The sequence below is a fragment of the Buceros rhinoceros genome, unplaced genomic scaffold (assembly GCF_000710305.1).
Source record: "Buceros rhinoceros silvestris isolate BGI_N320 unplaced genomic scaffold, ASM71030v1 scaffold4193, whole genome shotgun sequence".
NCBI lineage: Eukaryota > Metazoa > Chordata > Aves > Bucerotiformes > Bucerotidae > Buceros > Buceros rhinoceros.
This window is the reverse complement of record NW_010404182.1, coordinates 125,204-141,807: the sequence shown is the minus strand read 5'-3', so window position 1 is coordinate 141,807 and position 16,604 is coordinate 125,204. Positions and strand designations below refer to the sequence as shown.

The 16,604-nt window shown below is 41.5% G+C and overlaps 1 protein-coding gene across 1 annotated transcript in view; it reads left to right on the top strand.

The window, feature by feature from the left end:
- Positions 1–13,975: 13,975 nt before the first annotated feature.
- Positions 13,976–16,604, top strand: part of AIG1 (androgen-induced 1) — a gene marked incomplete at its 5' end in the record, with an annotated part of 86,980 nt that continues 84,351 nt past the window's right edge. Inside the window, one exon of the mRNA XM_010133273.1 lies at positions 13,976–14,131. Within this exon, the coding sequence (XP_010131575.1) occupies positions 13,976–14,131 (156 nt within the window). The remainder of the gene's footprint in view (positions 14,132–16,604) is intronic.

The following is a 16,604-nucleotide window of genomic DNA, read 5'->3' as shown; positions in this document are numbered from 1 at the left end:
GTTCCATGTAAAATCCCTTTTTTTCTGACATTTGAAATCATAAATAAGAGATGAATAAGAAACTAGTAGATCATCTCTTCCATTCCTTATCAGTGTCATGTTTCTCTAAAAGATGGTAAAGATCTGATAATACTAAAGAGAAAGTCCCCATCTGATACTGGCTGTTTTTGCATCTAACGGCAAAATAAATGCAAATTTTCTAATAAAGTGAAGGCAATGAACTGAAGGCAAACCTAGACTGAATTATGTGAGATTCTTTCAGATTTCTTCTCTGATTTCTTGAGTAGTTGTTGAGAGGGGCAAGAGTTTCTCTAATTCTCTTTCATCTTCAGTCTGAAAACCTAGGAAGCAGGAACAGCTAAAAAAAAAAATAAGAGTGGGAAAATATCTGTAGAGAGACAATTATGATGCTGTAGTAATACTGTGATGCACAGATTTATTAACTTTTCTAAGCTAAAGACACAGTATGGAAGTTATGATACAATGGTTTACCTTTTAGCATACAAGGTTGATAAACGCTTGGCCAAGAGATGACCATTTCTGCTGTAAATTTTTTGCACTTGCTTTTAAAATTGACTAAGTATTGATGTGCTGACCTTAACTCGGCATTGACACAAAGGTAACTATAGACATGAAATGCCTGAAGTTATAGTTTTTTATTAATGGCAATGCTGCTGTATTGCGATATTGTATCATATTTTGCTTTTAAATTAAATACATGTATTGAATAGACCCATAGCTGGGTAAACCCTGCCTCTTTAAAAGAAATTGCTTCTTAAGGGAGCAGAATGTGCTTTTGCTTTATTTAGTGCATGTGTGCAGGTTAATGACTGGACATCAAGAGTTTTATAAATCAAAGCAGAATTTAATTGATATTCTCCTCCAAAAGATTAGCTAATAGAATTTCATATAAAGGGAAGCTGTGGTATTTTAACTTGGAGTCAGTGTGCATTTTTTGGGTTATTGCTTTGTTTCAGTATTCTCTGAAAAGAGGATGTTTTCCCACCAGTATTAAATTAGCCATACTTGTTGTAGGTTTTATTATAGGTTTTTTTATGGCTTTATTAACCAATATTAACCCACTTAAATGCCATTAGTTTTCTAACTCAGATATTTTGGAAGCAGATACAAGCAATGCCTTCACCAAGTCAAATAAAATTTCATGGTCCTCATAAACCTGGTCGCTGTGTTGTAACTGGTATTACACTAAGTACTTAGTTCTTTGAAATGTAGTACTAATTTTGATCGCACTGTGGGTGCATGTGCACTCTCTAAGTACAGAAGGAAAAAAATTTATGAGAGAACTACTTCCGGTAGGGTAATTAACACCCTTATTTCTCTGAGCACGCGCTCATGCAGATGCCATGAGAGATCACTGCTGAGTGGTACCTTGTTAGAATGAAGGTCATCAGCTATGTTTTCCAGTAGATTATTACTCTTCCTAAGTTGGCTTTAGATCTAGTAACTAAGTACAATAGAAGGATTAACCAATCTAACTTGTATGATCCTTATAGTCATTTCACAGTTCTCTGTTTTTTGGAACTTCTTTTAAATAGATAGAAGACATTGCTGGAGTTTTGATGGAGTGGACCTTTGCAGTCAAAAGCCTAGGCACTCGGCCAGTTTGTAATTCAGTGAGACACAATACATTATCTATTTTGACAGTCTTCATGGTTAAATAGTCTGGCTCTTGTAATACCTAACTGTGTTTATAAATAGAAATTAAGAAGTCAAATAGTCCAGTCTTGACAGCAGAATGAGTAAGACAGAGGTTTGGATGTGTCCAGAGCTCACATGTGCCTCTTCCCTTCAGTCAAGTGGGAATAACAAAGTAAACTGATTGAGTCAAGTGGAACTTGAAAACATCTCTGTTTTCCTTGAGCTTTCAGTAATACATGAAGAAATGTGGTGTATCTGCGCTCTGCTGTGAGGCCTGTAAAATGTATTTGTTTTCTGACCAAAAAAACCAATTATTTTAAAAGCAAAATGGTAGACTGAGCATCCACAAAGAGCCCTACTGGGAAGAGTGGCTGTCCAGTTTGCATGTTGTGTGGAGAAGGAGGATGGGACAGAAGGAAGTAGTCCTGGTATCTGGTTCTTATTTCTTGCTCCAGATAAAGTATTTTAGCAAACAGTTTTCCCTGTGAAATCTAGGCAAAGGGCTGGAACCTCAGTATAAGCCTCCAAAGACATCTGTGAACCCTCTCCTACGCTAGCACAACTGAACAGGAAGGGTGGACATCCTACCCTTCAGCACTGTCAGTAATATATGTCTTCCTGAACACAGGAGTCATTCTTTACTCTCACTTTGTGTTGAAATGGGTGCGGAAGGATCATCCCTCAGCAAGGAATATACTTGTTGTGATGTCATGTAGAAGTTGATACCAAGAATTTGTCTTTTCCTTTCACCATGTGTTTACAAGCGGCAGTCCTGAGAGACGAGGGCTGACTCCTTAAATACCTATCCCTTCTTTGGGCTTCAAGCTGTGAGCACCAGTCTCACACAAGGAACTGACTGAGGTGGCTTTAGTGTTGCATGTATGTGCCTTCCAGGAGAGGGGTAGGATTCCAGATATGCTTCTTTCCTCACTATACCCCGTTATGTTTTGCTTCAGTGTCACCCTACTTTATGGTCTGATCCTTGGAAGTTGACTGTTCTGTGAGAGCCATGATTTCCACTTCGGGAGCCTGGTGTCTAAGAACCCTGTGCAGTGTCACACTTGAAGCTCCTGGTGGATGCAGACCTAATCCAAACCAGGCTTTCCAGAGTGTACACAGTACAGCCCAGTGTGGTGGTCTTCAGGCAGCACCCAAGATTAGATTCATCTCAGTTCTGCGTCGAGGACTTGGCCTTGCTCTTGTGACAGTGGGTCGGAGGGATTCATACCCCTGCTCAGGCTGTGTTGTGTGAAATTTGTCACGTCTCTGAGCTGGAATCGCTGGGTAGAGGCTGAATGTGAGCTGGTCTTGTTGTTAGAACTGAATGTCTCAGAACGGGCAGGCCAGCAGAGCTGGTCAGCAGCTCCACTCCAGGACTGTGGTGTGAAGTTGGTGGACATTGCATGGTTCTGGATGGTCTGGGCAGGAGAGTTCCTGTTCCGTTGCAGTGATGTTTGTGCCTAGTACTGCAATGGACTACAGAGAGATTATAAATAACTGGACAGGGGCCAGAAAAACCACCAGCATTTATGAATATTATTTGTGTAACCAACATTTTTGTGTCGTGATGCGTGAGGTAACACTCTTGGGTTACTGTTGTCGCTGTTGTGACAGTACGGACAGTTTCTGTCCAGGTGGTGATAGGAATCTCCATCGGAAGTGTCCTTGTAACAGCATTTTCAGCTGGTTTCAGACTCCCCAACTGTGGATTGGTGAATTCTTATCATTCAGCTGGCCTGTGGTCCCAGGTTAACACTCCAGTGCGTGTATGATGAGTTTCCACTTAAAATCGTCTCAGCTATGTGCAAAAAATGCCCTTTGTAATGACAGGCATATCTCAATAGTGTCTGTCAATTCACCATTTGCTTGTTCCCAGGGCTGCCGGGAGCTCCCTGCCTTCCCAGTCGCATCACACAGTCGATTCCCAGTCCATGTCACATGGCCGATTATCTTGTTAACACAGACTGGGACTGCCTGGGGAGTTCTTCCATGGATCCCTCAAGCTGTGGTACAGCGGGGACTGCCCCGGGCGGGTTGCTGGAGCTATCAGTCAGTTATCTCAACAGAAACTAGCTGGGGAGTTCCTGGGACTGCCCAGGGAGTTCCTAGGGGTGACTCAGCATGCAGAGCTTGTGCAGGGGCACAGCCCTTGTCCTCAGCTGCATTACAGTTACAGCTACAGTGTTAATTTGGAGTGCACGTGTGCACACCTGCCTGGTGTGTGGAGGCATTAGTTTTGGAGTACTAACAGGTTTAGCAGAGGACAGTTGATACTTGGCCATTTCCTGATGTGATCTGCCCAGCTGACCAATAGGCTACATCTCTTGATAGGCACAGAAGCTTTTGTGTGTGTGTGTGCTGGGCTGCCACATCTACAAGCTAGTTCTTGCAAAGGGCTTTTCCTGCCATGGAGAATCCAAAAGACCGTGCTCACAGTCAATAGTACTGGCCATCAGTACTGCTGCTTTCTTAACTGCTACAGAAGGTGTTGTTTTAAGCCTTGCGTCTTTTGGGAAGAAAGAACAGTTTATTATTGAACTTGTGGTGTTTACTGATTTTATATATATATATATATTTACTGTTTGTCAGTCAGTGTGCAATGGCCTGATGGAGAGCATGTAAATCTGTGGAATTTGGAACCTGGTGTGATGCCAGGTAGTTGTCATGAAGTGGCATCCCATGATAAGTAGGGGAATGTAAATTTAAACTTCCTTACAATTAATTTCTTTCTTCCTTTTGCAAGTGAATAAAAAGTAGTGACTAAAACAGAAATACAGTAAACAGCAGTGTCTGAATGATCAGTTTGGAAACGCAAGAAGCAGTTAAATGTTGGTTAGAGTAAGAAAGAGTGAGAGGGGTTTGAGCTGTGTCTGTCTTCAAGAGCACGAACGGCAAGATAGGGCTTGATGCTGTTTCTCTTTCAGGCCGCTGTCTTCAAAGTCAGCCTACAGGTAGCAGATGGGGTGATTGTGGCTCTTCCACCCAGTGTCCTGTTCTGCAGGGGTCTGGGAAACCAAGTGTGAACCACACTGAAACTGCAGCTCATCAAACTTACTCATACAGAGCAGAGCAAACGATAGAAAAAATTAAGATTTAGTCAGGGCTAGTTGTTGAACTAACAAGTAAGAGTGGTGAAAGTGGGAATGGTGTAATGGACAAGCTCTCCAAAGCTGTTATATTTGAGACCTTGGTAACTTGAGTTGGTTGGCATAAACAGATCGGCTAGTCAGAGTTACAGCATCTAACCATTAGAAGACTTCGAAAGACACAGTAAAGCAAAAAAGGTCTTTGAAAACTATGATCAATGTGAGCTATTTGAGAGGAAAAATGTTTGGATTTATGGTAACAGTAGTATGGCTTCATTAGAGGGAATGAAATGGTCCGTGCTGTTTCTGTGAGAAAGCTGAGATTGTTTCCCTAGTAAGCAGCAGAAATGGCGGTTGCTGTAAGACTGAGTGCAGACGTGTGGAAAACAGCCTGATCCAATGCCTAGAGAACTGCCTACGGATCAGGGCACCGGAGTTCATCTCCGGGTCCCCTGCTGCCTGGCCTTGGCCAGCTCACTTGCCCCTGCCTCGCTTTCACCAACTACAATCAGGAAACAAATCCTTAATTTCCTTTTGAGATTTATTAATGTGAAAGACAATGAAATCAGGGAATTTCATCTGGGGCTGAAATGCCACACGCCTACTGAACGCTCAGCTCACCCTTGTATTACTTAATTTAAATTCATTTAGCTTATATCAGGTGTTTCCCATGTCTTCTTTAGAGATGTGAGATAATGAGAACAACTAATTTTTTTCTCCTGAAATACAACTCTTTATAACACACATTGCCTTGCTTGAAATGTTGTGTAAAGAATAGTCTTGTTTGTGAGGACAGTACAACACGTTAGATCAGCTTTCATTGAACCCCATGCTTTATAATTAATGTACAAAATTAATGTTCTTTCTTTTATTTTTCAAATGGAGCTTGAGTAGCAGCATCCTTTGCTGTGGTCTTATTACAGAACATCCTTATCTTAGGAATAACTTTATTTATGAGCATACTTTACCTGCCCCTCATAAATTTTCCTTCAGCTGCCACAGCAGGGAGCCAAGGAAGAAAAGTTGCTTTAAGCCAAAGCTGAAGATGACCCTGATTGGAAACGAGCAATTTTTCACAGTGTGGGTTTGCAGCTGACTTGAGTTTGTGTGGTGTTGATAGGTTGGATGGTTGAAGAGGTGGGATAAAGCTCTCAACATTTCCTTGCCTTACCTTCCCTGGAGAGAGGGAGAATTGGAGAATTGCCCAACTGAGGCAGGATCCCTTAATAGCCTGCCTTGCTGGATGAGTGTGAGGAGTCCTTCATTACTGCTCACAGTGCTCAGGAAACAGAGGGATTAAAACATTTATTTCATACAGCCATGGGAAGACAGCACTGAGGCTGCTATGTCCCAGAAAAATGGTAGGGCCTTTGTCCTTTGCATTTCCAGTTCTGTCACCGTGTTTCTGAGATACATCAGTCATGGCCTTTTCTAAATTCATCAATCTAGAAGGAAGCTGTTGCCTTGTTCTTTGGAAAGGGAAGAAGTAAAAAGCAAAACCAGTCACTGTAACTTTGAGAAATGTCTGTGTACTTCGGTTTTCAAATTTGAGTTGTCAAAATTGCTTCCCTCTAGTGGTTTTCAAACTGTATTTCTAAACAGGAAAAAGTTGGTGTAGTGCGGAAGTTGCTGAAGTTTCAAGAAAACCATTTCTGTGAGAAAGTTCTATACTTAATAAAATGTAATTTTGAGGGTATTTAACTGAAAAAGGGCTAGGAACTTTACAGCTGTTAGGAAACCCTATCCTAAAGCTCAGTTTAGCACAGACAGCTGCAGAGCAAGTCTCAGCTTCTTAGCTAGCTATCCCGAGCATTGTCTAGAGAGCTGCCATTCCTGCCTGGATGACTGCAAGGCCACTGCTGTAGAGAGTGTACCAATCGTGCTGAAATGTGTAAAATTAGCATTTAAGCCAAAATAATGACATAACCTTCTGTGCAGTGTATAATCCTAATAAGATTAAGCTTTAGCAAAGAAAAACATAAAAGATATAATGTAATAATATAATAATCTATTCTGAATAAACTGTATTATACATGTTCGCTGAATGGATTATATAAATTTAATGAAATTACACCATCTTATAAGCAGGATACAATAAGTAGTAATGGCAGCTTTTCTATACACGATGCAAGAGAGTAAGGAAGAAGATGGGAGTTATTAGAAAATTAGTTTAGTCAAAACAATTTAAAATCAAAAAGATAAAGATAAAAATAGAATAATAATTTCTTAAATACTGCAACAATGAGCTTAGTGCTTGTTTGTGTGTATTAGTTCAGATCAAAGTAGGATATCCAGACATCTGTAACTCAAAAGTATCCAGAAAATACCTGTAGTTTTTAGAGGAAGAAGGAAGACTGGATCGATGTGGTGTTGGAGAGGAATGACATGGCTGAAAAGAATACGAAAGGTCTGAGAAAATTTAACACTTTCTCAGCATCTGGTCAAATTTTTGTTCATACCGCTTTAGTATATTCTGTATTTGTCCATTCCATCTCTTCATCCGATACATGGCAGTGGATTCCACGCTGTTAGCGCTTCTGAGCCAGATGGCATACACCCTGTCATGCTGAGATCATGTTGGAAATGTCATCTATGCAACACAGCTGAGATATAGTGGCACTTTAAAATGAATTTCTCAGTTGTTGTCCATTACAGCAGTTTTTTGATTGGGGATATTTTACCCATTTACAAAGAATAACTAAATATGCATTTTTTTTCCTTTAAAAATTAAAACATTTCCAAATGTTTTCAATAGTTTACCAAATTTCAGCTTAGCTTGTAGTAAGAAATAATATGTTTGTCTTTACAGAAGTACTAAAAATGTTAAGAAAACTTCTTCTAAAGCTATGGTAGCACATGCACATCACTTCTCCAAGAACTGTGCTGCCAATTTTTAAAAACATTATAAGACAGTCAAGGATCACGTTAAGACAGAACAGTTGGAGACTTAACCTCTCGAGTAAGTGTAACACAGTAAAGCGTTTTTCCTGGGTTAATGGAGGGAAGACGGAGAGAGAAAGGAAGAGGCGCAAGCAGTGTGGTGTATTATTTATCAGACTTTCTTTTTATTTCATGTGCTTAAAATTGTGAATTGTAAAGGTGCCGAAAGGCAGTACTATAAAAATTACATTTTAGGGGCCCACATCTGTTTTGGATTTCTGATTTCTTACTTAAGTTGCTTTGTTTGCACAAACAGTTGCTCTTCTGTCTGTCCAGATAAAAACACATCTTAATGTTCCAGCAGGCGGGATTTAAAAATGCACCTTTCCTCTCTGAAACACAAAGTCTCATTAGCTTACACAGCTTTGTCCCCTTTCCACAACTCCACTTAAGCACTTGAATTTAAACAATGTTGTACCTATAAAATAAAGACCCAAGAGTCAAACAGGTTTCTTTTCCATGCATAATAATTCCATGGTAGTGATCATGCTTTTGTGTGCATCTATAAAATCTCATGGGTTTAAAACCCCATCCTTGGTTACATTTGGACAATACTAGTTAGCTTCAAAGAGAAAGACGACGGGATTTTCTGTAGAAAGTAAAGGGTTATGTTTAAAGGAGTCCCTGAATTTACATCATATGGTGAGGGATTAGGCACATTTTATAAGCTGATTCATGTCATATGACTAGATCGTGAAAATGAAGTTAAAATTTCATAGTAAAGACTAGCCTTCCTGTGCATGAGAAATCCTGGTTAGAGGAGCCTTCCCCCCACTGAAGGCTGTAAAGGGAGACATGATTCGACGTTTTGGGCTAGGGCAGTGCTGGGTATCTATAAGGCTGTCTATTTATGCACTTACCAAATTTCTAATGGCTCTTCTGATAGAAATAAGTATCATGTTTTACTAGCAGAGTGTAAGTTACAATTTGTGAAAGTGGAAGAGTAAGGAGGAATAGGAGAAATATATATTTCAAGATTCCTAACCAACAAGTAAAATAGATGGCATTTGCAGTAAATATTCCTTTGGCTTATTCTGGTTTTGTTCCCTTGTCCCTTACTTTTCTCCTGTGTGTGGTGTATCTGGTTTCTCAAGCTACTCGCTTTTGATGGACTGGGGCCGTGTTCCTTTTCTGTGTGGAAGTGGCCCATGACGTTGAAATCTGCTTCAACAAACAAAATCTAAAACAGTTGCAGTGCTGCAGCCAGTGTGGAAGAACATGTGGCACGAGGTCTGAGTGCATGCGCCACCTTAGCAGGAGTCAATGAATCTCCTGGGGTGATGCTGCTCTTTCACCTCTGGCCTTTAAAAGACAAGTCTTCTTACCCATTCCTAGCGTAGAAGTAATGATTCTGCGTAGCACACAGTACTTTTTCATTGCGTTTGCACTTCATCTTTAATTAATTGTAGATTCAGTGATTAGACATGTTACACTGGCTTGTACTATAGTACTTAAAATGCTGTTACTTCTTGCTTTTATTTCTTTATGTCTCTCTCTGTGTCTTTCTTTTTATGTCTGTAGACACAAAGATTTGCCCTTTCCTATCTGAAATGGTTAGTTTCTCTGATACAAAGATTCAGCACTTGATTACACATTCTCCAGCTTCTGCTAGCTGTTACAACTTACAAAGAAACAGCGAGAGGAGAAGCAACAACAATAAAAGCCATACGCCTGTGAGTAATGCTGGAATGGCGATGCACAAGAATCACTGGCTTCATGCAGTCAAGAGCAGTAACAGATTTAATAAACAGCTACAGCCTGTGGCTTCGTTCTGTAAACTCAGTGCATTTTCTATGAAAAATACCTTGCCGTTCTTGACTTGACCTGCTGTGTGTACTGCAGCTGTCGATAACTGAGCTGTTGTTGCAGGATGCAGGCTGACCACATGCGTCTGCATCCAGCCCAATACACTACAACCCATACCAAGCATGGTCCCAAACCAGAGTCAAGTCAGTTGTGTTGACGGTGGGCAAAGAGTCATCTTAATTGCTGAAGCATAGTACATTTGTATGTCAAATAATAACGTCTAGAGGCTGGAGGAATGAAAGCTGAAGTCACGCAAGGAGACAAGGAGTAGTGACAGATACTATGTGATAAATCATATACCTGGTGCTACCCTTCAGGACTCCCGTTCTTGGCAGGCCCCGGCCGCCCCGTGCCCAGGTCTGTGATGTCCGGAGGTAGAGCAGCGACTCTTTCACGGGCACCCCCTTGCCATGGGGAAGGAGCTTGTGTGCCCTTGTGAGGTTGAGAGCTGTGCTGGTGGTGGCATATGTCTCCCAGGCCAGACAGGTCTCAACTGAAGGTTCGGACAAAGTGTGTCCACGGGCAGGATGGGCTCACTAGCCTTCGGGCAGCCATCCTAGGAGAAGGACAACTCTGACTCCAAACCCGGGCAGATGGAGCTCGTTTAGCCTTGTAAGGCATCCATCATCTAAGAGAAGGATACTCTAACCAAACCTACGACCTGAGGACTTCGCTATCACCGTCCAAGCTCGCTAGGCCCTGGCAGATGAACCTCAGGTGTAAAGGGTGGAGCCAGTTCCGCGCACGCTGCGCCTCACCTAAAAAATCCACTGCGCAGACCCGAAGGGTGCACTCATCCCTTGCAGTGAGCGTGGGAAAAGCCCTTCCCAGATCTTCGTTCGCGAAGCCAAGCCATGATGATAATGATGATGATGATACCTGATGCTTGAAAAAGAAAATCTGACCACGTTCTGTATATGGCAGATTATAAAATCTGAAATACGTGATGGGAAATGACAACTTTCGCCAATTTGATTTTATGTGGTGTATTAAGGCACGGTCCCCAACCAACGATCAAGCCGGTCTCAGAGGCAAGTACTTGCTGGTAGACCTTCTTCCTGTGGAAAGCCACAGGTTGTCTTAGGAGTGAGCATTGCTTTGATGAGTCACTTTGTGTCAGCACCCCCAGCCTGGGCTGATGGCCTGTCGCCAGAGAGGTTCCTGATGCCTGGGGCTGAGACTGCCCTGGTGCCCCTGCCTGCCTAGCTCCTGCCGGGGGGTGGAATGGGCCATGGCTGCCTGCCCCCACTGCTCCCAGCCCGTAGGGATCATCCAGGCCTCCCTGACACTCTAGTGTGAATTACGGGTATCACCTAGGGTGAATTAGAACCTACCTTCCTATAATATGGATAATATTTGTAGACTCTTTAAGTCTCTTTCTTAAATACAGTCTCACCTGTAAACAGTGGAAGCTTACCCAGGAGGTGAGGTGCAGGTTCCGAACACGTGTGCGCTTGCACACACACACACACACATGCATGCACTTCATGCACAAACATGGTATTTTGGAGTGTTAGAAGTTACTTAATTTTCCATGCTCTTCTGTTATTTCGTGATGATTTCATGAGTGTTACTCCCATGTTTTATTCTGGCAGCAGTCTACTTGCCAGCCTACTCAGAGGGCTTCTTTCAGAGGGGTGCATGAAATAATTTGTAAGTGCTGTTAATCTTGAAAATGATGACTTGAGGGCAGTGAATTCTCCATTTTCAAAGGTAGCTAGACTTAAAAATACCCATGAATAAAAGTAGTGCTTGCACAGACTTTTCCAATTCTGCCCTGAGCTCTAAGGAATTCCAATTACAAGAGTGAGCCTAAATGAGGATGAGTCCACGGGCAATTAAATCCAAGATTCAGAGAATTTAATGGGGGTTTTGAGCCTTGGTAAGAGTAGTGACAGGATTTCTATTGACATCAATTGTGCAGAGGTTTTGTCTGCTCTGTGGAGCCCTACAGCACAGCGGGGAAGGGATTCTCCATGCCCCAAAGAAAGGTTTATGAGGAAATACATTTTCTGTCTGAGTCTTAGGAAGTCAGATTAGAGGGAGTATGGGAAGGTCATTGGCTGCTATCCTGCAGTGAGCACCTTGTGGAAAAACTGTCCTGCTGAAGCAAGGCTTTACTTTCTTGTGGGAGATAGTCATGTACAATTAGTTCATTCTAATCATTGAAAAGAACAATCTTTTCTGATATATAACCAGGATAGATCTCACTGTTTGAGGTTTCTGGGCTGCTTGTTCTCATCTTCTGTTCATAGCTGTTTTCTCCTGCAGCAACTTAACAAGAGCACAGAGTTTTGTGTTAATAAAATACCTGTAGATGGCCATTTCCATTACTTGTCATGACATTATTGCAACTTAAGGGTACTGTAGCATTAACTACAGTAGTTGATAGTGTTGATACAGGTGATGTAGTACTGTTCCCTGTAGGCTTCAATGGAGAAAATTAGGTCAGCACTTAGTAATTTGTACTTGTTCTAATGATTTTCTTGGTTTTGTATACTCTGCTTGTACATTTCTGCCTCTATCAGTGTTACATGGTATAAGGAAGGTGTGGCTGTTTTCTGTCAAATTTGTATTTGTAATTTTGTAAATCACTGTTTTCTTTTGAACTCTAGTTAGAGGCAAATTTGGAAGATATTTCCAAGATATTTCCTCCGAAGTGCTGTAATTGTTTGTATTTCCAAGGGGGGGTGGGGGTGGGGAAGAAGCAAACTGTTTCTTTAACATGTCAGAGATGTTTCATGTATAGATTCACCACCTGCAGATTTTCAAAAGAAGGTCCTTGTTTTGTAAATGTGACCCTAAATCTGAGGTAACACCGGGTCACTTTGGAGAATGTTGTTTGGAGGGAGTTTCTACTCCCTTGCTATGAACTTCTCACATCTGTTAGGCAGCATTCCCACCAAGGAGCATGGACTTCAAAAATTTGTTACATTTCATGAACCACCAGTAGCTGCATGCTACCCTTTTCCTGTGCCAGACCCACAAAGGACATAAATCATATCTGACTCTGGCTGCTCAGTTTACGCTGCTGAGACTCGTGCAGCTGTGGAGGTCCTCAGTCTAATCCTAAATATTGATAGGTGTCAGAACTCAGCTTTCTTCCTAGAAAGGAAAGGAAATATTGGGGTGAATGTGTATACATTATATATATGAATAAGCGGGAACTGTTCCTCCCTGAACACTATATGATTTTTTCATTGGCTGTGAATGTTCTCAAAAAATATATAATTGTCTCTTTCCTATATGAATTTTTATTTGTTAGTCTTTTTATAGAATTGTTTACTTCATACTTGCTCTCTGAAATCTTTGAGTACTTTCTTTCCCTTTAGGACTTTTCAGTTATTCCCAATGATACCACTGTATTTTCCTTGAAGTGGTGTGTTCATAACAGGATCATGGGGAGAGAAGCTGTTCAGTTTGTGATTGATTAGTGGATGTGCAATCTCAATTCCCTTGGAAAGTGGGTGTGTGGTTGTTTGAGTCGGTTTCTTTGGAGAGAGACCATTTCAGGGAATCATAGTTAGAGCTGCAAACAATCCATTAGTCACTTGTCCAGGCCCTGCCAGTGTAATACTGTTCCCTGCAGTACATTATTGAGTGTTTTGTCCAATATTGGTTTGAGTGACTCAAGCCATGAGGCTTCCACCACTTCCTCTGAGAAACTATTTCATGGTCTGACAGAGCTCACTGTTAGGAAATATTTCCTGGTACTCAGCCTAAACTTTTTAACACCCAGGCTGATTTCATTACTGTTAGGTGTACTTTTTTTTCCAGTCCTGCCTTAAATCTTTTTCCTTCTTTGGCATTCATACTCTTGAGTGAATAGTAGATGGTATCATACCTCCTCTTAAGTCAAACAAATGTGTAATTAGTTCTTCTATTCCTTCTCTCCAAATAGGCCATCTGGTGGAAAACAGGGCCGAGTATGGGGAGGTTTTGTTTTTTACCAAGGACTTGTTTCAAACAAAAAATATGCTGCATTTCTCAGGAAGTCTCAAGCACCTTCTTCACTTCTGGGTGCAGTGTCTCAGGCAGGCAGGGTCTCCAAAAGACACCTCCTGGTGCAAGGGAAAGAACCACTTGGTTTTTTTCTTTCCTGTCTTTTTACAGGGAGCCTTCCTCAATTTTTTTGCCTCAGAGTCAAACGTTGTGGCTTTGGGGATGAGTTGTATGGAGTGAGGCAGGAAAGGGTGGCTGCAGTTCTGTCCCCAGTGGGTCTGAGATGAGGGTAGAAAGTCCCACCTCTGGAACAGTCCTTTCATTCACATCGATTTCCCCCGTACATGAAAGGCAAGGTACATGCAAGACTCTCAGTCTAGAAACACAACTGACTTTTATGTGAACAGACTCTACCCGCATATAAGGGACTGATGTTTTCTCATTCCCATGGCAATAATCCTCACACCTCGCCTCACACAACCTGCTCTCTGACAAAGGTCTGGTCTTCTCTGTCTTCATGAGTGTGTTTCCCTTCTATGCAGGTTATCCAGGCTGTCTTCTTTGGGATCTGCGTCTTGACTGACCTGTCCAGTCTTCTCACTAAAGGAAATGACAGTCAAGAGCAAGAGAGGCAGCTTAAAAAACTAATTTCCCTCCGTGACTGGATGATGGCTGTTCTGGCTTTCCCTGTTGGAGTGGTAAGTAGGATGTTAATCTGTGCATGTCTTTACAAACTGAGTGAGCAGGGCTATTTACTGATTCTTTTTGGGCTGAAAGCCTTGCCCACCTCTACACAAAAGACTATAAGGAAAAAGGAAAATGGTAGACTTTATTTTACTACCCTCTTGGTTTTTACAGGTGTGAGGGAACACTGGTGTTGCTGAATTATTTTTATTCATTTAAAAAAAATGTACTTTACAATAGAAAATTGATTGTGCAAGCAATTTCTAACATGAATTGTACCAGCAACATCTTGAGAGTCAGTCTGGACTTTTCCTGCACTGTGTGGCATCATCAGGAGCAGTGAAAGTGCTGACTGTGAAGAACTTCACACTGTAACAACCTGAGGAGATTTGGGGCTCTAAGCCAGTTTGTCATGGGCAAGAAGAGAAGCGAAAGTCCAGGTTGTTCCCTGTTAATCATGTGGGGGATTCCGAGATGACAGAATAAATAGGTAGAGAGAAAGGGGAATTGTCAGTAATGTAAAAAAGCACACAGAAGGTATGGAAAAGTGTGGGGTTTACATGTGTTTTTCAAAAGAAAAGTATTTGTTGGATCAGGTCCTGCTCCACTGGGACATTGCATATCACTTTCACTGGGAAAAGGTGCTGAATGTCTTTACATGTCTCATGCCACACACTGAAAGCAGCTGAAAGTCCGTAATTTCCTGGTTTTTAGATGGAACTGTGATCTCTGTCAGTCTAGTTCTAAGTTTAGGTTCCATTAGAAAAAATACATGAACCTTTCATTATAGCATTGCTTTTATTGTAATTCAGGATCAACCTTTAGTTCTGATTTTGTTATTTCAGTGTACAGTAGTTCAAAATAAATTCACTAGAAGCCATTTTTTTCATGATAGGACTACTGCCATGACTACTGCTAGAGAACTGTGTGAGGTCTCTAAATTTGTACTGCTTCTACAAAATTTTGATAACTTACTGTCAACAGCAGTTAATACAACATATCAATGTATCATTTGTAATTTGATGTATTCAGACATGCTTCATTGCACCGTTTGTGTGGGATTTCACAATGCATGAAGAAATACAGAATTCTTTTTCAAAGTTAGAAAGTGCAAAGCACATGTGAAACACCGTGCAGGTATTTCTTCCATAAAAACCCAGCTGGCAGCTGACCCTTACTGTACTTGCTGGCCTGTTGCTTGGGAGCTGTCATGATTCATGTTGGGATTAAGAGACTGCAGTTCTCCAGCCCTGGTAGGAGAAACTGGATCAATTAATACAGTTTTTAAAAAATCTGTGCATAAACAGGATTGCAAATATATGTTCTGCGGGTGTGAAGATCTATATGTTACATTTGTATTTTAAGGGAGATTGGGAATTAAAAGTAGTTGTGATAGTGATTGGTGACAGATGCTTTTCCTACTGTGTTGATAGTAGAAGTGAAGGAGAACAACATCACAGTGTTTGTATTTTCTTAAAGATTGTAAGTGCCTTTTTTCAGTCTAGAATTGTAAGCTTTTACGTGCATCAAAGCACACCCTCCTTGGCTCTCTCACCCCGCTTAGGATTCAGGGATTCTCTCCTGCCGCTGTCTTAGTTCCTGACTGTTGTTTGTGTGCTCCTCCACCCCTGCAGAGTTCCAGACCTTGAAACTTTTCAAGATCTGGGAGAACTTCAGCTTCGCTTTGTCTTGGCAGTGTTGCACCTTTCTTTCAGGTGTCATTTCTCTTGCCACCGCTGAATGAGGAATACCAGGTAGCCACTGCCTGCACTGGTGGAAGTACTGTTGCAACATTTACAAGTTAGCGATTCCTGAGAGATGTGTTGTGTACCTGGAGCTAGCTGCTTTCCCAGGGGTTTCATACAGAAACAAGTTCTGTCTTAAACTAAAAAGAATAATCCAGAAAATAATCAGAAATGGCCGTGCTCATTAGACAGATGCTCTCCGTTTCCAAAGGTGACCTTTCTGTGGTGAGGGGCAGCAACTGATTGCGACAAACTATTTCACTTTACTTCTTGCAAAGGAAGACTAAAAATGTTATTTTCATTGTTGTTTCCTCTCCTGGCTGCTGGGAGACAAATAAGCATAACTTGAGACACTGGTCTCCGCTCCTTCCTGAAACCTGATCCTCTGCAGCAGCGCCCACCACACCATAGCTACCACTTGCCAAAGCCTTGGGCAGTGTGTGAGGGACTGCCGGTCACTGGGGGCTCTTCTTCGGTGGGATGATGGGTAGAAGTTCAGGGCCTGAAAGTAGCAAGCATCTAACACAGGCTTTGTTTTCTAAAGAGTTATTTCTGGGTTAGAAATTACTCAGTGAAATTGTGGTATGCCGGAGGTGCTTGTTAGAAGGAAGTTACTGAACACCAGAGTGTCTCCTGAAAAAAAAAATAGAAGTTCCCTTGTTTCCCATATTCTCTCAACAGCTTCCTCACTCAAAAAAAAAAAAAAAAAAAAAAAAAAAAAAAAAAAAAAAAGTAAAAACAC